The 22,037-nt window shown below is 45.8% G+C and overlaps 1 protein-coding gene across 7 annotated transcripts in view; it reads left to right on the forward strand.

Moving 5' to 3' along the window:
* The window catches only part of ANK1 (ankyrin 1), a 193,346-nt gene that overhangs the window by 95,563 nt on the left and 75,746 nt on the right, over positions 1 to 22,037 (forward strand). For all 7 annotated transcript variants that reach the window (XM_058194552.1, XM_058194554.1, XM_058194555.1 and 4 more), the window contains exons 3-9: positions 5,200 to 5,298; positions 6,701 to 6,799; positions 13,841 to 13,939; positions 15,958 to 16,143; positions 17,991 to 18,089; positions 18,446 to 18,544; positions 21,122 to 21,220. In XM_058194552.1, coding sequence (XP_058050535.1) covers positions 5,200 to 5,298; positions 6,701 to 6,799; positions 13,841 to 13,939; positions 15,958 to 16,143; positions 17,991 to 18,089; positions 18,446 to 18,544; positions 21,122 to 21,220 — 780 coding nt within the window. The remainder of the gene's footprint in view (positions 1 to 5,199; positions 5,299 to 6,700; positions 6,800 to 13,840; positions 13,940 to 15,957; positions 16,144 to 17,990; positions 18,090 to 18,445; positions 18,545 to 21,121; positions 21,221 to 22,037) is intronic.

Raw genomic sequence — 22,037 nt, forward strand, 5'->3', positions numbered from 1 at the left:
TCCTTCATCGCGGCCAGAGAAACCAGCATTGGGCATCACGCATCTGTCGTGGGAAGGCTGTAAGATGTCCGACAGTTAACGGAAAAATGGAAAACGTGGCTTGCCGAAGGACTTCTCTGCCTAGCAAAATGGAAATGCCTGTGTATTTGTAAAAGTAAGAGTGGCAGACTGGCTGGCTTCACACAGCACGTTAAGACTCGAGTCGAGTGAGACCCACAACTTCAAGGAGAAGGAATTGCAGTCAGGGCTAGTACAACAGAACATTAATAGAAGGTAGGACCAGGGGTGAAACCCAGCAGGTTCTGACAGGTTCTGGAGAACCGGTAGCGGAAATTTTGAGTAGTTCGGAGAACCGGCAAATAACACCTCTGGCTGGCCTCAAGAGTGGGCTGGGAATGGAGATTTTGCAATATCCTTCTCCCAGGGGTGGGGAGGGAATGGGGATTTTGCAGTATCCTTCCCCTGAAGTGGGGAAGGAATGGAGATTTTGCAGTATCCCTCCCCTGCCACGCCCACCAAGCCACGCCACGCCCACCAAGCCACGCCCACAGAACCGGTAGTAAAAAAAATTTGTTTTCACCACTGGGTAGAACTCTATTGAATTGGTTTGTGTTCCATAGTAATCCTTTCATTTCTACAACGGATGTATGTAACACGGCTAAGACAGATTAGTAAAACACAGCTGTGTTCGCTGGACATTTTGTGCTCAGAAAAGCAAATTGCGCTTTTTAAACTCGTTTCATGCTAAGATAAGGTAACGTGTCTCGTTAGATATTGAAGTGAAGATATTGAAGTTAGATATTATTTTACTCTAGACCAGGAGGGTCCAATCTTGGTAAGTTTAAGACTTGTGGACTTCAATTCCCAGAATTCCCCAGCCATCCTGGTGGGGGAGGGGGAGGGACCTGGTTGTCCAGCTGTTTTCCAAAGCACCAGAAGGCAAGATAAGAAACAATGGATGGAACCGAATCAAGAAAAGAGGTCAATCTAGAATGGCTTCCCTCCAGAAATTGTGAGTACTCCCATCACTGGAGGCTTTTTATAGAAGATTTAACAAATTAACAGAGTTGGAAGGGACCTAATAGGTCATCTAGTCCAACCCCCTGCCCAAGCAGACCCTACACCATTTCTGACAGATGGCCGTCCGGTCTCTTCTTGAAAATCTCAAGTGTTGAAGCTCTCACAACTTCCGAAGGCAACTTCTGTTCCATGGGTTGATTGCTCTCACTTTCAGAAAATTTCTCCTTATTTCTAGGCTGAATCTCTCCATTATTCCTTGTCTGGCCTTCGGGTGCTTTGGAAAATAGCTTGACCCCCTCCTCTCTCTGGCAGCCCCTGAGATATTGGAAGACTGCTATCATGTCTCCCCTAGTCCTTCTTTTCATTAAACTAGACATACTCAGTTCCTGCAACCCTTCATCATATGTTTTAGCCTCTAGTCCCCTCATCATCCTGGTTGTTCTTCTCTGCGCTCTTTCTAGAGTCCCAACATATTTTTGATAGTGTGGTGACCAAAACTGGATGCAGGATTCTAGGTGTGGCCTTACTAAGGCTTTACAGAGTGGTATTAGTACCTCACTTGATCTTGATCGTATCCCTCTGTTAATGCAATTTAGGATTGCATTGGCTTTTTTGTCTGCCACCGCACACTGCTGGCTCATATTTAGCTGACTGTCCACTAAGACTCCAAGATCCCTCTCGCAGTCACTGCTATTAAGCCTGATTAATAGCAGTGACTGTAGCAGAGTTTGGACAGCCATTTCTCTGAAATGGTATGGGGTTGCCTGCTCGAGCAAGGGGGTAGGACTAAATGACCTCCAAGGTCGCTTCCAACTCAGTTCTGTTAACATGGCTGAGGAATTCTGGGAGTTGAAATCCAAAAGTCTTAACATTGCCAGGTTAGACACTCCTGATCGAGATTAATGTGTTGTGTGAACCTAACTGATCTGGGCATTCTTCCTTTGCCCATGTACTGCTCTTATCCATGGCCCTGAATTCTGTCTCTTTTCATTGTTATTTCTTTTGTCTCTCAGTCTTCTCTTCCAACCATCCTTCGCTCATCCCATCCTGTTAAGACTCCCTCGGACAACTGACTGCCCAAGTGACCTGCTGCTTCTCCGTTTAGATCCCGGCTTCTTTTTGATAATTGTCCCCGGAGAAGCTGAAGGGTTGTTTCTTTTGGTTGCAGTCCTGCAAAAGCAATTATTAAAATAAATTCTTTAATGGGGAAATATTTATGAAGTGTAAGATGAGTGAAATCCCAATTTTTTTTTTATTATATATATGGGGATATGGGTTGTTTGTCTACCTGTCTGTTCACTAGTAAAAGAACTCGATGAAAATTCAACAAAATCGGATCCAATTCTGAGGAGGAAGAAGGTGAAAGAAAGGCCGAGCAACTGAGTTTTGAATGTATGAATAAAAAAAAAAATTCTTCAGGGGTCACAAAATAACAACCTGGAACCAGAGGGGGGTGGGGGGTATTTCAAAAATTTTAGCAAGGGGTTCTCTGCCCGATTGTTGGGTGGGCGTGGCCATGGTAGGCGGGGCCTAGTCGGCCTCCTGCACCACAGTAGGGGAGGGTGTAGCATTTTTGCCCTCCCTGGGCTCCAAAGGCTTTCCTCGAGCCTCCGGGAGCATGAAAACAGCCTCCCCAGGCTCTGGAGGCCCTCTGGATGCTGAAAACAGGCCCGTTTCCGTCCCGTTTTTTGCCCTCCCTGAGCCTCTGTGCGCGCCCTGCATTTACCTGCATCCAAAACGGGCCGTGTGGGGAGTCCTGGGAGGGGAAGGGTGGGCAGGGGGGGCCAGCCAGGAGTGGGATTTGGGGGTTCTCTGAACTGCATAGAATCTTAGCTAGAGGTTTTCCCGAACCCCTGCGAACCCCTAGCAGTCCATCCCTGCCTGGAACTAAATTATAGGTAGTCCTTGACTTACGACCACAATTGAGGCCAAATTTCTGTTGCTAAATGAGACATTGAGTTTTGCCCCATGTTGCGACCTTTCTTGTCGCAGTTGTTCAGTGAATGACTACCGTTATAGAGTTTGAAATACGGTTTTTAAATGAATCTGGCTTCTTCATTGAGCTTATTGGTCAGAAAGTCACAGAAGGGTGATCACATGACCCCAGGACACTGCAAACCAAGGGTGAAATGCTCTCAGTTCAGACCGGATCACCCGATCCGGTAGCGATGGCGGCAGCTGGTTCGGAGAACCGGTAGCAAAAATTCCACCACCCCCCATATGCCCAGCTGAGCTGCGTGATCATCAGAGGTTTTTTTTACTTTTAAAAGCATTTTTTTCCTGCCGAAAAAATTCTTTTAAAAGTGAAAAAAAAAAGCCTCTGATGATCGTGCGGCTCAGCTGGGATTGTCAGAACCTTTTCAAAGCATTTTTTCTACAACCTCTTCAGCCGAAGAGGTTGTAGAAAAAATGCTTTTAAAAGTTAAAAAAAAAAAAAGTTGGCCACGCCCACTTAGTCACATTATCCCCCCCAAGCCACGCCCACAAAACCAATAGTAACAAATTTTATCCTGGTTGCTCTTCTCTGCAGTCTTTCTAGAGTCTCGACATCTTTTTTTAATAGTGTGGTGACCAAAACTGGATACCGTACTCTAGGTGTTTGAAAAGTAATTTCAAATAATTGAAAAAGATTCAGGTTTATGGGGTTTTTTGGCCTGAGGAGAAGTTAAACCGCGCGGGGATCGGGGTGGGTGGGGGAATTGCGATTTTTCTCGCCGTAGGTCTGTGAATGTCTCTAGCGCATGTGTATGATATGACCCAAAGCATGTAAAAATGGGCCAGGGCTTTTCTGTCTCATATGACATCTCCCCCATCCGGATTCTTTGGAGACAACCCCCCCTTTTGCAGGTACCGCTGTGTTGTGACTTGTCCTCCCTCCTCTCCTCAGCCGAGCCGGGCTTTTTATCAGACTCCGAGTCTGATAATGAAGATGAAAGGCCTGTCATGACTCCAGCCCCTGGCCCTGGCCCTATGCCTGGAGAGGATTCAAGGAGTGAAAGGAGAAGCCCAATAAACCTCACTCATACAGCATGTGTTCCTTTGGCTCAGCCTTCAGAGCAGGAAGCCAGCCAGGTGGTGGAATTACCCGGGCCTACTCCCTCTGACCCCTCCCTTTCCCAGACGCTGACAGCAGATCCAGCTGGAGACAATTCAAAGTGGGTGGACCCTCGCTTTCGGAGATCTGAGACGTGACGCCAGAAGAAGGAAGGGTGTGGCAGGCCTGGATAAATGCTGAGTCATGGAGCCACACCCCACAGCCTATATAAAGGACCTGCTTTTGGCATTCCAACCTTGAGTCAAGCAAAGTCTTATCTAGTTTGCTGATATCGGACTCTATCGCTGAAGTCACAACTCCTGCCTGCCCTGATAAACCTCGAAGGAACTTGGCAAGCTGCAGAGGCTTCGTTGCCACGTTTGTTACGGACTTCCTTGACTCGTTCGTCGGAGTGGGGGTGGGACACGACACGCTGTTAAAAATGCAAAATGTAATTCTGGCAAAATTTGTGACAGCGGGACGTTTGTATGCATTTCAGGAATACAATAGCATGTTTTTTGGTGCTACTATATTCCTGAAAAACCAATTCTGCATCTCCTTGGCTGCATTTGCTCCGAGAGCTTAATGAATGGGGACCGAAGTGAGCCATACGCTGCATTTGCCCGACGGACAGAACACAAAGAATAAAATAACTTTGGGTTGGTAAACATGCTACTTCTCCCAAACAGGACACTCGACGTTACAATGTTGTTCCCAAATTGAGCGTGTTGTGTGAACGTGGCCTTTCTCTCTCTTTCTCTTTCTTGTCTCACACACAGGCTGTGTTTGCACAACAGGTTTACCCAGACTTAGCAGCTGCATGCGTACAGTAAGCTAAGCTTAGTTTTAACCTTGGCTTTGTGTGAGTGTGTCGGTTCTGTGTTGCAATATGACATGAGTGTTTTGTGCAAACCCAGCCTGTTTAGCTAGCTAGTTTATGGTTTTAGTGTATTGCATGATTTCAGAAAATAGTTTAATCCAATAACTAAGCCCAGCGTGCTGTGTTAATGCAACCACTGTGGTTTATTTTTGTTGGTTTTCCTTCACCCCCCCCCAAACCTTTGTCCTATCCAGGCTGAATCTGTTGCATAGCACAGTGAGCTAACACAACAGCCCTAGTTTAACACACCTTCTTCTTTTTCCAGAATGGGTTGAATGCCTTACACCTGGCCTCAAAGGAGGGGCATGTAAAGATGGTGGCTGAGCTGTTGCACAAAGAAATTGTGCTGGAAACAACAACCAAGGTAAGGGCTCCAGAGCAGGAGGGACAAAGATGCATTGGCTTCAGAGGTGGTATTCAGCCAGTTCTGGCGAACTGGTAGCGGAAATTTCGAGTAGTTCGGAGGACCGGCAAATACCACCTCTGGCTGGCTGAGCCCCCGATCTATCTGCTGCCTCCTGAGTCTCAGCTGATCAGCTGGGACTTCTTTTGTTGCCCTGTATAGGAGAATGGAGCTGAAAAGCAGGTTAGTGGGGTGGGGTGGGAATGGAGATTTTACAGTATCCTTCCCCTGGAGTGCGGTGGGAATGGAGATTTTATAGTATCCTTTCTTTTCCCTGGAGTGGTGTGTGGTGTACTGGGAATGGAGATTTGGCATCTTCCCCTGCCACGCCCACCAAGCCACGCCCACAGAACCGGTAGTAAAAACTTTTGAATTCTACCACCGATTGGCTTGATCGATTAGAAATATTTCAACACGAAGAGTTTGTCCCAAATCAAACTCCCAGAATCCTCCTGTGTGATCATGCTGGCAGGGGAATTCTGGGCAAGTAAAATCCACTCCTTCATCTCTCTGGGAAGAAAACAGACTGCCAAAATCTTTGAACATTCCCAAACAAATTTGCACGATCTCCTCACCGTAAAGGAAAGTAAAGATTTCATTATGATTATTTATGTCTGGGCAAGAAAGTTTTCTTATTTTTATGTACTATACTATTGACTTTTAATAAAGGCATTTCAGTTTGGGCTTCACCCTACTCCTCAAAGTTTGCAGAATTGTTCACTGCCCAGAGTCAATAGGATTGAGATGGACGGCTGTAGAAATTGAATGAATGAATGAATCAATGAATCAATCAATGAATCAATCAATGAATCAATCAATCAATGATACATTGCAGTTTTAAATAGGGTTTTTTATCACTTTTATTATAGTTTTTTAAAGGGGGTTGCCAATTTGAATAAGGTTTTTAAAATGTTTTTTAATTCTATTTATGATTGTGTTTTATGTTGGCTGTGAACCGCCCTGAGTCCTTCGGGAGAAGGTCGGTATAAAAATCAATCCAATCAATCAATCAATCAATCAATCAATCAATCATCTTGGAGGTGTCCAAGCTGGCTGGGGGTCCAGCCCATCAGCTTTTCTAAAAAAATGTACAAAACTCCTTGAAGGAAGTGATGTCAACGCAACTAGGATACGATTGCTCAGAATTGTAGATACATTCAACCCAACGCAATGTGGTTGCGTTGGGTCCACGCAACAAGATGCCAATCTAGGCTAAACACAGAATTGTGAGAACGAATTTTTCCGTATCGAATTAATGACACTGTTCTTGAGTCATCAGCTTCCTTGCACTTTTTTTTTTTAAAAGAGGTTCCTTTCTAGGTTGGATTTTAATTTTTTTACCTTCGTTCTGGCTTCTTTTCAGAAAGGGAACACAGCTTTACACATTGCAGCCTTGGCCGGGCAAGACGATGTCGTGCGAGAGCTGGTGAATTTTGGGGCAAATGTCAATGCACAATCACAGGTAAGAATTGCCGTCAAGCGGGCGCTGCCAGGTGAGGCCGTTCGGAAAGTCATGGTGCCACCACAGAAAAAGGCAGTGAGAAGGAAAGAGACCCACGATGACCAACCAGCATCTACACTTGCAGAGAGAGAAGGACAATCAGAAGAAGCAGTGACTTGGGAGGGCTGCCTTCACAAGAACACCAACCATAGCTATCCCTATTACAGTGGCCAAGCCCAGACCCCAAGTGTACAGATATACAGATTAACAGAGTTGGAAGGGACCTTGTAGGTCATCTAGTCCAACCCCCTGCGCAAGCAGGAGACCCTACACCATTTCTGACAGATGGCCGTCCGGTCTCTTCTTGAAAATCTCAAGTGTTGAAGCTCCCACAACTTCCGAAGGCAACTTCTGTTCCATGGGTTGATTGCTCTCACTGTCAGAAAATTTCTCCTTATTTCTAGGCTGAATCTCTCCTTGTTTAGTCTCCATCCATTATTCCTTGTCTGGCCTTCGGGTGCTTTGGAAAATAGTTTGACCCCCTCCTCCCTCTGACAGCCCCTCAAATATTGGAAGACTGCTATCATGTCTCCCCTAGTCCTTCTTTTCATTAAACTAGACATACTCAGTTCCTGCAACCATTCATCGTATATTTTAGCCTCTAGTCGCCTCATCATCCTGGTTGTTCTTCTCTGCGTTCTTTTTAGAGTCCCAACATATTTTTGATAGTGTGGTGACTAAAACTGGATGCAGGATTCTAGGTGTGGCCTTACTAAGGCTTTATAGAGTGGTATTAGTACCTCCCTTGATCTTGATCGTTAATGCAATTTAGGATTGCATTGGCTTTTTTGGCTGCTTCTACACTATTGGCTCATATTTAACAGTTTGTCCACTAAAACTCCAAGATCCCTCTCACAGTTAAAGCTATTATGCCTGGTTACACCCAGTCTATATGTCTACCTGTGGTTTTTGTGCCTAAATGTAGGACTTTACTTTTCTCTGCATTGAATTTCCTTAAGTATCCTTAAGCTAACTATAGTTAGTCCTCGACTTACATCCATTTGTTTAGTGACCATTTGAAGTTGCAAGAGCAGTGAAAAAAGTATCTTATGACCAGTCCTCGCCGTTAGGACGGTTGAAACATCCCTACAGTCACAGCATTTGGCCGCAATAAATTGTGGCATCCCAGCATTGTGTGATTACATTTGTGACCTTCCCAATCGGCTTCTCGCAAGCGAAGTCAGTGGTGGAAGCTGGATTCGCTTAATGACCTCATGGTTCACTTAACAACTGCAAGGATATTTTTTAAACAAAAAAGGGCATAACATTGTTTGTGTTATATATGTTTGTGTTGTGTTGTGTTGTTGTAGTAGAATTAATTAAAAAAAATTGGATACAAAAAAAAATTGGACACAACAACTGCAAAATGTCACGACAAATTCTGGCCCCAGTTGTGGTCTTAATTTGAGGACTATCTGGACCAGGGGTCTCCAACCTTAGTCCCTTTCAGACTTGTGGACTTCAACTCCCAGAGTCCCTCAGCCAGCAAAGCTGGCTGAGGAACTTTGGGAGTTGAAGCCCACAAGTCTTAAAGGGACTAAGGTTGGAGACCCCTGATCTGGACCGTCGTGTATGCTGAGTGTAATTGGAAAGTCCTTCGTATCTGCCCAATTGGAATGCACTCAGTTACATTTGGTTTACTAAGGCTCTAATGAGTTGCCTAGGAAATGGGATGGGAGATATTACCAAGAAGGGGTTAACCAGAATCTCAGCATGGCAGGTGAATTCTTTGGGCTGTCGATTTGCACAGATTACTCATCACTATGGGGTCAGCTCCGAATACTGAGAATGGTTTCCAGGAAGCCAATCAATAAGATAAGAAGCAGTATGAAACATACTAATAAATACAAATGTCAGGGTTCCAATTAACACACCCATAAGAAAAACAGAACTCCGCGGCAAGCAGGTTCCTCAAAGAACGAGTTTATTGGATATCTCATATTGGCACAAGCTGGTGAAAACCGACTCTGAAGGTTCCCGCGGTGTTCACCTAATTAAAAGTAAAAGTTTCCCCCCCTTTCCCCAAACAATCAGTCACATGGTCCAATCAAGGTGCTGTCCGGTTGCTGGGAAACTTCACTCCTCCTCTCTTCCGCCCCCTGTGGGAATGCCCTTGGTTCTCAGGGGAAGCTATTTTGTTTTGGCTACAAAACCCCAGCTATCTCTATTCCCCCAGTCCCTATCCCTCAGCTCAGAGGTGGGTTTCAGCAGGTTCTGACCGGTTCTGCAGAACCGGTAGCGGAAATTTTGAGTAGTTCGGAGAACCGGTAGTAAAAATTCTGACTGGCCCCGCCCCTCCATCTATTCTCTGCCTCCCGAGTCCCGGCTACTCGGGAGGGAATGGAGATTTTGCAGTATCCCTCCCCTGGAGTGGGATGGGAATGGAGGTTTTACAGTATCCTTCCCCTGCCACACCCACCAAGCCATGGCATGCCCACCAATTTTCAGTTATTCTCAAAGGTGCTTTTTTTTCTTCAAAAGGCCACCTGGTCACTTGTTTCTTTAAGGAGGAAGAAGAGAACGTTTCACTTCTTAGGAACCGAGGAAGCCTCTTGGATGAGAAGGGAAACAACTTCTTCTTCTTCTTCTTCTTCTTCTTCTTCTTCTTCTTCTTCTTCTTCTTCTTCTTCTTCTTCTTCTTCTTCTTCTTCTCCTCTTTCTCCTCCTCCTTCTCCTCCTCCTCCTCCCCCCTCCTCCTCCCCCCCCTCCTCCTCCTCCTCCTCCTCCTCCTCCTCCTCCTCCTCCTCCTCCTCCTCCTCCTCCTCCTCTTCTTCTTCTTCTTCTTCTTCTTCTTCTTCTTCTTCTTCTTCTTCTTCTTCTTCCCCTCCTCCTCCCCTCCTCCTCCTCCTCCTCCTCCTCCTCTTCTTTTTCGTCTTCTTCTTCCTCCTCTTCCTCCTCCTCTTCCTCCAAGAAAAAAGTCTTTTGAAGGAAAAAAAAACCCCACACTTTTGAAACAACCATGACCTGGATGACTGAAAACCTCCATTATTCTATTGAACTCATTTTTAAAAACCTCCTTGGAGCCCAGAGCTGGGTTCTAAACAGAGTGCAAAGGGCCGAGACTTTAATGAAATTAGATTTGATTCCACTTCCACTCACGTTTAAATCCAATTAATGCTATATTCAATCAATTAAGCTGAAGGAGTATGTCTCAACGCTTTGAATAATTTCCCTCTTCTGCCACCTGAAAAAAACATGTAAGGCAGTCTCTTTTGAACACAAGGAAAGGCTCCCAAGGTTTTTAGGAGACCTCGTACATCCGAGATCAGTAATCTGTTCCCTTGTAGAGCTTTGGACTTCTCATGAGCCTCTCATCAGGGCCAAAAGCAAGGAATTGTGGGAGTGGGAGTTCATAAATGTTTTCATAGGTGCCTAGGTTGCTTCTCTTATGCTGTAGCACAGGGGTCTCCAACCTTGGCAACTTTGTGGACTTCAACTCCCAGAATTCCTCAGCCAGCTTTGCTTTGCTGGCTGAGGAATTCTGGGAGCTGAAATCCACAAGTCTTAAAGTTGCCAAAGTTGGAGACCCCCTGCTCCAACCTTTCTCCATCTTAGCTGTTTCTCCATCTTAGCAACTTTTAAGATGGGAGAGGGGGGACTTCAACTCCCAGAATTCCCCAGCCAGCATGAGAAACACTCGCTGATTTCAAGCAGCGAAAGGATTGGTCGATGATTCTACGGACCGAAAGCTTGCACAGAGTATTGTTTTGTGCAGGTAGAAAGAACCTCGACTTACAATCACAACTGACCCCTCAATTTACGTCGCTAAGCGAGACATTTGTTCGGTGAATTTTGCCCTATTTTGCGACCTTCCTTCCCACAGCTAAGCGAATCACTGCAATTGCTAACACCGTCGGTAAGTGAATCTGGCTTACCCGTGGCCTTTGCTCGTCCGAAGGGGATCGCGTGACCTTAGGAGACTGCAACCGTCGTAGGTACATGCCAGTTGCCAAGTGTCGGAATTTTTGATCATGTGACCACTGAAATGCTAAGTCCTAAGTCCCCCTTTTTCCCCACTTCGAACGGTCACTGAACAAATGGCCGTAAGGTCGAGGACTGCCTGTAATATCTTCCATGGACCGAAAGGACGAAGAGCTTGCACACGCTGACATAAACCTCTGAGTAGCTTCACTTTTGCATTATTCCTGTCCCCTCTTGCTCTTTTGCTCGGAGTCTCTAATATTCTCGCTGGATCCAAAGCCTTGCAAGGCCTTTCTCCAGCATCCTCCTCGCATCCCTCTGACTCTTTTGAGGCGCACCGGCTGTTCTCTTGCCAACCTTGCCAATATCGCTTCCTTTCTGCCACCCAGCCAACCAGAAGAGCTTGAGGCAACCGCCAAGAAAGCTTTTTGGGTGTCTCTTAGATGGACAGAGAGAAGATCCGCCTGTCCCTCTGTTGGGCGAACAAGCAGGATGGAGAACGTTCACCTGCGCCCTCTGCTGGTTCCCAGGCATTATCGTCTCCGCGTAAATCTCTCTGGGGCTCCTGCATTTTTGGGTTACATAAGTTGACATCCGAAGGTCGGATAAATACAGGGGAAGAGGGAACGGAAATAAGGTGGCTGGGAGAGAGAGCTGGTGGGGGGAAAAACAGGAGAACGACAGGTTCGAGGGGAGGCAAAAAAAGGCTCATGCTTTTGAGAGGCCTTTTGGATGGCTGACGTTCTGGCCGAGATCAGCAAGCAAACGTCCTCCCTGCCCCCCCACCCCCTCGCAGCAATCTTTTCCATCCCGGTTGCGAGTCACACTTGTGAGTCATCTTCCCCAAAGGTGAGCAAGAGGGATTGCATTTGGCTGCAAAAAGCACGAAACTCCCCTCTTGATTTCCAGCTCTTAAAAAAAAACCCCACACAGGCACCACCTTCCAGGCACCTGGTTTCATCATCTGCTAGGACTCTGGGTTGTTGTTTTTTTTTGTTGTTGTTGGTTGTTGTTGTTTTTTTTTGCATTTAGAGCTTCTGGAAAATCTTTTCCTTCTGTTTCTTTCCTCTCGGCTCTGCAGGATCCAGAGCTGAGGTTGAAATCGATAGGATGTTTTTCCCAGAAGCCCTGTTTAAATTTTAAAATTTCTGCAGCGACGAGCAATTTAAGAGGAAGCTAAATCAACCTACCAAAACCTTTCCTCAAGTCCTTTTTCTTTTTAAATTTACATTTATATCCCGCCCTTCTCCGAAGACTCAGGGCGGCTTACAGTGTGTAAGGCAATAGTCTCATTCTATTTGTATATTTACAAAGTCAACTTATTGCCCCCCCCAACAATCTGGATCCTCATTTTACCTACCTTATAAAGGATGGAAGGCTGAGTCAACATTGGGCCTGGTGGGACTAGAACCTGCAGTAATTGCAGGCAGCTGTGTTTTAATAACAGGCTTCTTACAGCCTGAGCCACACCGCGGCCTATTCTGGCCCCTTAGCATAGAATTGTAGGACTGGAAGGGACCTTGGAGATCCTCTAGTCCAACCCTCTGCACAAGCAACAAGAATGATTAGGGGGATGGAGCAGGGGTGAAATGCTCCCAGTTCTGACCAGATTGTCCGATCTGGTAGCAATGGTGGTTCAGAGAACCGGTAGCAAAAATCCCTGCCCCCTGCTCCATGCCCTGTTGAGCCACGTGATCGTCAGAGCCTCTTTTTTTTGTTTACTTTTAAAATCATTTTTTTTAACAACCTCTTTGGCTGAGGAGGTTGTAAAAAAAATGCTTTTAAAGGGTTAAAACAAGGCTCTGACGATCCCAGCTGAGGTGCCTGATCGGCAGAGGCTTTTTTTTTTTTTTTTTACTTTTAAAAGCATTTTTTAAAAGGTAAAAAAGCTGAAGCAAAAAATGTATTTGAGAGAGAGAGAGAGAGAGAGAGTTGGAAGGGACCTTGTAGGTCATCTAGTCCACACTCCGTACGCCATTTCTGACCTATGGCAGTCCAGTCTCTTCTTGAAAAGCTTCCAGCGATGAAGCTCCCACTTCTGTTCCTTCTGTTCCGCTGTTCTCACTATCAGAAAATTCCTCCTTATTTCTAGGTGGAATCTCTCCTTGTTCTGTTTTTATCCATTATTCCTTGTCTGGCCTTCAGGTGCTTTGGAAAATAGAATAGAATAGAATAGAATTTATTGGCCAAGTGTGATTGGACACACAAGGAATTTGTTTTGGTGCTGTCATGTCCCACTCCTCCGCTGACGGCCGGGTCAGGGAAATCCGAATCAGGCGTGCCTCTGCAAACCTCTGCCAAAGTCCTAGCAAAGTTCTCAAGGCAGGCAGGAGACCAGAAAGTGACTTCAGCAAGATATGTTAGACTTTGCCTGACTCAGAGAATGCCAGAAAGCAGATCCTTTATATAGGCCATGGGGTGTGGCTCCATGACTCAGCACTTATCCAGGCCTGCCCCTTCCTTCCTTCTGTTGCCTCCGTCTATCAAGTCTTCTGACGCGAGGGTCACTCCAGTCAGCAGCTGTTGGTAATTGACCTCCCTCAGGCTCACATGCTGTGGAGGAGGGGTCGGGGTCTAGTTGCTCCGTTTGCCTGGGCATGGAGCCAGAGCTGGGGGCTGGAGATACTTCCTCCTCTTCAGCCTGTCTGGGCATGGAGCCAGGGCTGGGGCCAGGAGGCATACTAGGACATTTCTCCGTGTTCGGAAGCAGATAAGAAGACCCCGGCTGTGGTGAGATCGGACGAGACACAACAGGTGCATATGCTCTCAGTGTACATAAAAGAAAAAGAAAAAAAAATACCTTCATCAAGGTACAACATTTACAACACAAATGATCATAGGGTACAATTTAACCCATTAATGATAACAACAAAAAGTTACAAAAACAAAAAGAAACCCCCTCCTCTCACTGACAGCCTCTCAAATATTGGATAGACTGCTATCCTGTCTCCCCTGGTCCTTCTCTTCACTAGACTAGCCAGGCCCAGTTCCTGCAGTTTCTTTGTGCCTCTCCCCATCTGTATCAGTTGTGCAATTGGTGTGGCTATTTCTGAGGTCCTACGGCTGATTCTCTCGTTGCAGAAAGGCTTCACGCCCCTGTATATGGCCGCCCAAGAGAATCACCTGGAAGTTGTCAAGTTCTTACTGGAAAACGGTGCTAACCAAAACGTGGCCACGGAGGTGAGTATCTTTCCCCAAAGAATTCACCGACAGTCATCGGGTCGAGAAAAGAACAAGTTTTTCTGAATTCGGCAACTTTATAGAATTCCCGTGAATGCCTTTGCTGTTCAACGTGCGAAATATATATAGAGAGATGATTCAAGCCCACTCACTCCTTGCTTTTTTCTCCCATATGTTGTTTACCTCGTAGCTACTAGAGGCTGATTATTAGCAGGGGAATTTGTTCACCCAGTGTCTCTCTGCTGTTTCACACACCCCCTCCAGTTCAGATGTGGGGAAAGGAACCAGGCAAGCCCAGAGTCAGGTGCCTGCTTTGCCGCCAAGGGATGCGGTGAGGACCCTAAAAATAAGACAGCAAGAGGGTGCCACTGTTTGCTGGGAGGCCATAGGAGGTCACCCGGCAATGTTGGGAAGGAAAGGAATTGGAGGTTTTGGAGAGTTAACACACCCTCTTCTTGTTCAGTGACCAGGCTCCATTCCAACAGCTTGGTTTTTAAGCGAAATGGGAGAGAAATAGAAACATAGGGAGAGAGAAAGAGAGTGAGGGAGGGACAGAGAGTGAGAGAGAGAGGGAGGGAGAGAGACAGAAAGAAAGAGAAAGAGCAAGAGCGAGACAGGGAGAGAGGGAGGGAGAGAGAGAAGGAGAGAGGGAGGAAGAGGGAAAGGGTGAGAGAGAGAGTGAGAAAGACAGTGAGAGTGAGATAGAGAGTGAGTTAGAGAGAGAGAGAAGGAGAGCAGGAGAGGGAGAGAGAGAGAGAGAGAAAGAGGAAGAGAGAGAAAAAGAGTGAGACGGAGAGAAAGAGAGAGAGTGAGACGGAGAGAGAAAGAGAGAAGGGAGAGAGAGGGAGAGAGAGAAAGAGGGAGAGAGGGAGGAAGAGGGAAAGGGTGAGACAGAGGGAAAAAGAGAGAGGGAGATAGAGAAGGAGAGAGAGGCTTTATTCTCGGGCACATTGGCCAAAAAACGATGGTGATGATTTTTTTTTATCATTTAATAAACGATATTAAATGATCATATTTGAGAATCGTCACTAACTGAGTTCGCTACATGAGAAGTGGCTGTATGTTTATCCTAAGTGGCTTCGCTTTTTATCCTTGTTTCCATATTTTGGTCCTGAGAATCATGTTCATAAATGTTGTGTTTAAATAATCTTCCAACCTTCCTACTTATAAGTTTTTGTCCAACAAAAACATCAGCTCTATTGATGAAGGGTGAGGAAAACACACAGGTCTTCTCATCCTATCTTTCCATGATGTAGCTAAATTTTTGTCTCCAAAATTATAGTGCTTTGGGCATTGTAAATAAATGCTGAAGGGCCCAGGATAGCAATAGCACTTAGACTTTTACAGCCCTCTCTAAGTAGTTTACAGAATCAGCCTCTTGCCCCCAACCATCTGGGTCCTCATTTGACCCACCTCGGAAGGATGGAAGGCTGAGTCAACCTTGAGCTGGTCAGGATCGAACTCTTGGTTGTGGGCAGAGTTAGCCTTCAATTCTGCCTTCTAACCACTGACTGGGAGGCAGGGAGGGAGGAAGGAAGGAAGCAATAGCACTTAGACTTATATACCGCTTCACAGTGCTTTACAACTCTCTCTAAGTGGTTTACAGAGTCAGCCTCTTGTCCCCCCAACAATCTGGTTCCTCATTTTACCCACCTCGGAAGGATGGGAGGCTGAGTCAACCTTGAGCCAGTGAGGATCGAACTGCTGGCAATGCGCAGAATTAACCTGCAATACTGCATTCTAACCACTGCGCCACCATGGCAAGAAGGAAGGAAGGAAGGAAGGAAGGAAGGGCAATAGCACAGATTTATATATCATGTCACAGTGCTTTGTAACCCCCTCTAAGCGGTTTACAGCCTCCTGGGTCCCCAATCTGGGTCCTCATTTTACCCACCTCGGAAGGATGGAAGGCTGAGTCAACCTTGCTCCCTCTTGCCTTCAAGGAATTTCAGGAAATCGACATTAAATCAGTGAAATCTTTTCTTACTTTATGCTTTTCTTTCTTCACTCTTGGGCAGGATGGCTTTACTCCCTTAGCAGTGGCTCTGCAGCAAGGCCACGAAAACGTGGTTGCCCACCTGATTAACTACGGGACGAAAGGGAAGGTGCGCCTCCCGGCGTTACACATAGCCGCCCGCAACGATGACACGCGGACAGCTGCCGTGCTTTTACAAAACGACCCCAATGCCGATGTCCTTTCCAAGGTCAGCTGGCCACGCCCCTGGGGGAATCCATGGGTCAGGCTGGGAAGGGGAGGATCCTGGGCATTTAGGGTGCCTGGCTTTAGTGGGACCACATTGTGGTGGGACCAATTTTATCACACGAAATCAGAATGTGAATTATCGGGGTGTTAAGCGAACAAAAAAAAAGAAGAGGGGAAGCGGTGGATCGGGCTAGGACGTTGAGCTTGTCGATCGAAAGGTCGGCGGCTCAGCGGTTCGAATCCCTAGTGCTGCCGTGTAACGGGGTGAGCTCCCGTGACTTGTCCCAGCTTCTGCCCACCTAGCAGTTTCGAAAGCATGTAAAAATGCAAGTGGAAAAAATAGGGACCACCTTTGGTGGGAAGGTAACAGTGTTCCATGCGCCTTTGGCATTGAGTCATGCCAGCCACATGACCACGGAGACGTCTCCGGACAGCGCTGGCTCTTCGGCTTTGAAACGGAGATGAGCACCACCCTCTAGAGTCGGGAAGGACTAGCACGTATGTGCAAGGGGAACCTGTTCCTTTACCTGTTAAGGGAACAAAACAATTATGTTTTGTTAATCTGGACTGAGGGGTGTGTGCTTTTGTGTACGTTAAGTCACCTTGCAGTTGTAGTGAACCAATTTTTTTTTAGCTTAAGAGAATGTCGAAGAAAAATCTGGTGTTTTATAGCGTAATCTGAATTTAATGGATCGCTTGGGGGGGTGGGGAAGGAAATCTGAGTGCACAGTCTTTTGAATCGGTTTACATAATTCCCTTCATTATGTAATTAACATAAGTGGGATCCTTTGCAGTAAAATCTTACTTTAATGGACAAAAGCCTTGATTTAATAGCCATTATCGCCTGTTGAATGAGGTGATTCAAATGAAAAATGGGTTTGTTGTTTCTCTTAAACAGGTTAAACCAAGGAAGGGTGTATTTATTACAGTTCTGTCTGTTGTGTCTGTGGAGTTGAGAAACTCGCAGATGGAAGGAAGTGTTCATGGGGACTTTTAAGACAGAAGTCCCCAACATCTGGGCTGCAGCCCGGTAATGGGCCATGGCAGGGGTGAAATCCCAATTTTTTTACTACCGGTTCTGTGGGTGTGGCTTGGTGGGCGTGGCAGAGGAAGAATACTACAAATTCCTCATTCCCCCCTCACTCCTGGGGGAAAGATACTGCAAAATCCCCATTCCCACCCCACTCCAGGGGAAGGATACTGCAAAATCTCCATTCTCCGAACTGCTCAAAATTTCCACTACTGGTTCTCCGGAACCTGTCAGAACCTGCTGAATTTCACCCCTGGGCCACGGCCCATTTGGAACCGGGCCAAGCAAAAGGCAGGCGTCAGCGCACTTCCATGTTCATGGCACGGACTCTCACGCATGAGTCCCCCCCCCGCCCCGCTTGCGACAATGGAGCTATTCGTGTGCCTGCTGCTTGCACGGAATCATAGAAAGTTAGCGAGATGGTCCTTCAACTGAGCTGGTTCGGCCTGGAGCAAATGGGATGGCCTTGAGTTGAGCAAGAGGACAATTTGAAAAAAACCCTCTCCGTATTTCTTAGTGGATGAGATAGTAAGAGTAACAGAGTTGGAAGGGGCCTTGGAGGTCATCTAGTCCAACCCCCTGCTCATGCAGGAGACCTGTACTGTACTGTACGCAGGAGACCTGTACTGTACTGTACGCAGGAGACCTGTACTGTACTGTACGCAGGAGACCTGTACTGTACTGTACGCAAGAGACCTGTACTGTACTGTATGCAGGAGACCTGTACTGTACTGTATGCAGGAGACCTGTACTGTACTGTACGCAGGAGACTTGTACAGGAGGTGTTTGACTGCTCCCCCTTCATTCTTCTCTTACAGACTGGCTTCACCCCTCTTCATATCGCAGCACATTACGAGAATCTCAACGTGGCCCAGCTTCTACTCAACCGTGGAGCAAGTGTCAATTTCACCCCCCAGGTAGGTGCAGAGCCCATGCCGATGTTGTAGAACCGAGTTTCCTAACCGGGGCCATTTCCAGGTATAGGGACTTCAACTCCCAGAATTCCACAGACAGCGGAGAATTGCTGAGAATTCTGGGAGCTGACGTCCACTCACTTTCAAATTGCCAAGGGTGTGTTAGGCACAACCAACCAGACCCACAGGTGGAGAGTCAAACTAACTACTTGATACAGGAGAATATTCGTAGCTCAGGGTTGAACACAAACCTGTCACTCAAAATGTACTCTGGCCGTCAGGTCCCGCAGGGTACTGCAGTTTCCCGGCAGAAATCTCACCTCATTTCATTCCCCCCATCTCTCTCTTCCCCCCCGTAGAATGGCATCACCCCACTGCACATCGCCTCTCGACGCGGCAACATTATAATGGTGCGGTTGCTGCTTGACCGGGGAGCTCACATTGAGGTTCGCACCAAGGTAAGTGTGTGCCACCGGATGGATTGTGTGGAGGAGACTGGAACAGAGAGACGTTGGTCAAGAACCGCAACAGCCCGTCCCTTCACAAGGATCACTAAGTTGCATTAACAGAGGGACACATTCAAGATCAAGGGAGGTACTAATACCATTCTATAAAGCCTTAGTAAGACCACATCTAGAATGCTGCATCCAGTTTTGGTCACCACACTACGAAAAAGATGTTGAGACTCTAGACAGAGTGCAGAGAAGAGCAACAAAGATAATCAGGGGACTGGAGGCTAAAACATACGATGGACGGTTGCAGGAACTGGGCACGGCTAGTCTAGGGAAGAGAAGGACCAGGGGAGACACAATAGCAGTCTTCCAATATTTGAGGGGCTGCCACAGAGAGGAGGAAGGGATCAAGCTATTTTCCAAAGCACCCAAAGGCCAGACAAGGAATAATGGGTGGAAACTGAAAAAGGAGAGATTCAACCTGGAAATAAGGAGAAATTTCCTGACAGTGAGAACAATCAACCCATGGAACAGAAGTTGCCTTCGGAAGTTGTGGGAGCTTCATCACTGGAGGCTTTCAAGGAGAGACTGGACTGCCATCTGTCAGAAATGGTGTAGGGTCTCCTGCTTGGGCGGAGGGTTGGACTAGATGACCTACAAGGTCCCTTCCAACTCTGTTAATCTAAAGGAAGTTGACAAGGGAGATCCAGGGGGACAACTGAGAATAGAATAGAATAACTTCATTGTCATTTTGAATGTACACTAAAGGGCATGCACTAAAAATGAAATTTCGTTGCATGCAGCTCTCAAAGGGTCCCCACCTCCAATAGCACACTACATAAACATGACAAGATAAATACATAAATACAAAATTATGCATATACCCACCTATATTATTATTATTATTTTTAAATAATCGTTATTCAACCTTTCCACTTTTACAGCATTCAGTTATCGGCATCAATTCTAATTACATATTTTCCATTTACGGCCTAATGTATTATACATTTATATAGTTGTTTGTATTTATACATCTAAATGAATAAAGCCATTTGCTATGTTATATAGTTGTTCACCTTTACGTTTTATAAATTCTTTATATATCAAATATATTTATATATACTTACATAATCCCTTTAACCAGTGGTGAAATCTAAATTTTTTACTACTGGTTCTGTGGGTGTTGTTTGGTGGGCATGGCAAGGGAAGGATACTGCAAAATCTCCATTTCCTCCTTACTCTGGGGCCAGCCAGAGGTGGTATTTGGTAGTTTTCCGAACTACTCAAAATTTCCCCTACCGGTTCTCCAGAACCTGTCAGAACCTGCTGGATTTCACCCCTGCCTTTAACCTTTAACATCATACGAATAGAATAGAATAGAATAGAATAGAATAGAATAGAATAGAATAGAATAGAATAGAATTTTTTATTGGCCAAGTGTGATTGGACACACAAGGAATTTGTCTTGGTGCATATGCTCTCAGTGTACATAAAAGAAAAGATACCTTCATCAAGAATCATGAGGTACAACACCTAATGATAGTCATAGAATAGAATAGAATAGAATAGAATAGAATAGAATAGAATAGAATAGAATAGAATAGAATTTTTTATTGGCCAAGTGTGATTGGACACACAAGGAATTTGTCTTGGTGCATATGCTCTCAGTGTACATAAAAGAAAATAGAATTTTATTGGCCAAGTGTGATTGGACACACAAGGAATTTGTCTTGGTGCATATGCTCTCAGTGTACATAAAAGAAAAGATACATTCATCAAGGTACAACATTTACAACACAAATGATGGTCAATATATCAATATAAATCATAAGGATTGCCACCAACAAAGTTACAGTCATACAGTCATAAGTGGAAAGAGATGGGTGATGGGAACTATGAGAAGATTAATAGTAGTGCAGATTTAGTAAATAGTTTGAGAATGTTGAGGGAATTATTTGTTTAGCAGAGTGATGGCCTTTGGGAAAAAACTGTTCTTGTGTCTAGTTGCTAGCTATTTATACCGCATGCTCCAGATCTTACCCACATATAGTATTATATGACACAGAGAAACAACACAATCTAGTCCAGATATATCCATGTAGAGGGCAAGAAAAATGAATCTTGCGAGTTTACCAGACGGATGGATGGCCTAGGGAACAAAAGCTGTTGTAAAATCTGGTAGCCCTTGCTAGAAATACTTGCGAGAAACAGTAAAACAAACGAACAAAATGAAGCAAAACAAAAGCAGACATTCAACCCGGACAACAACAACAAAAAAGAAGAAGAAAAAAAATAGTTGTGGATCTTACTTTGTTAAATGTTAAATTTAATCGGCAACAAATGGGGAAATTGTTTTTTTCCCCCCTAGAATTTCTCTCCTTTTCAGACACTCTAGGGTTTTCTTTGGGGTCTTCCCTCCGAGAAAAACTGACCTAGCTAAATTGTTTTGGGATTCACTCAAGTTTGGCTAGCTGCTTCCAACAGCGCTCAGTTGGCATGCTAATAACAGCGTTGCAGGGTATAAAACCTATAAAATATGTATTGATTCATACCACACCTTTTAAAGCGCTACTGTTTCTGCAGGATGAATTGACTCCGTTACACTGTGCTGCCCGCAATGGGCATCTGCGAATTGCTGAAATCTTGCTGGACCATGGAGCACCCATCCAAGCAAAGACCAAGGTGAGAAGTCTGGAGAAATACTGTATACGGGAAAAACAAACTGCGCGAGTTTACCAGACGGACGGCAGAGGGAACAAAGCTGTTGCAGAATCTGGGAGTCCTGCTAGAAATACTTCGAAACCTCCTCCCAGAGGGGAGGAACTGAAGCAGATCATAAAGTGGGTGTGTAGCGTCTCTCACAATGCTTCAAGCTCTAGGCACATAGCACTTATAAGCGGTATCCTGAATCACAGGAAGTGAGGTTCCTATTATCTTCTCCACTGTCCTAACCACTCTCTGTAGGGACTTTCTATCTGAGACACTGCTGCCACCAAACCAAACAAGGATGCAGTTTGTTAGAATGCTCTCAATCCAGTGATGAAACCCCAATTTTTTTTACTACCGGTTCTGTGGGCGTGGCTTGGTGGGCGTGGCAGGGGAAGGATACTGCAAAATCCCCATTCTCTCCCCACTCCTGGGGGAAGGATATTGCAAAGTCTCCATTCCCGTCCCACTCTGGGGCCAGCCGAAGATGGTATTTGCCAGTTCTCCAAACTACTCAAAATTTCTGCTACCAGTTCTCCAGAACCGGTCAGAACCTGCTGGTTTTCACCCCTGTCTCAATCACATCTCTGTAAAAAGTAGCCAGGACCAAAGGTGTTGTCGTGTCCCACTCCTCCTCTGACGGCCGGGTCAGGGAAGTCTGTATCAAGCGTGGCCACAAAGCCTCTGCAGCTTTGCCAAAGTTCTGTCAGAGTTCTCAGGGCAGGCAGGAGACCAAGACATGACTTCAGCAATCCAAATTAGACTTTGCCTGACTCAGAGAATGCCAGAAAGC

This window comes from Ahaetulla prasina, chromosome 9 (genome assembly GCF_028640845.1).
Source record: "Ahaetulla prasina isolate Xishuangbanna chromosome 9, ASM2864084v1, whole genome shotgun sequence".
In the NCBI taxonomy this organism is placed as follows: Eukaryota; Metazoa; Chordata; class Lepidosauria; order Squamata; family Colubridae; genus Ahaetulla; species Ahaetulla prasina.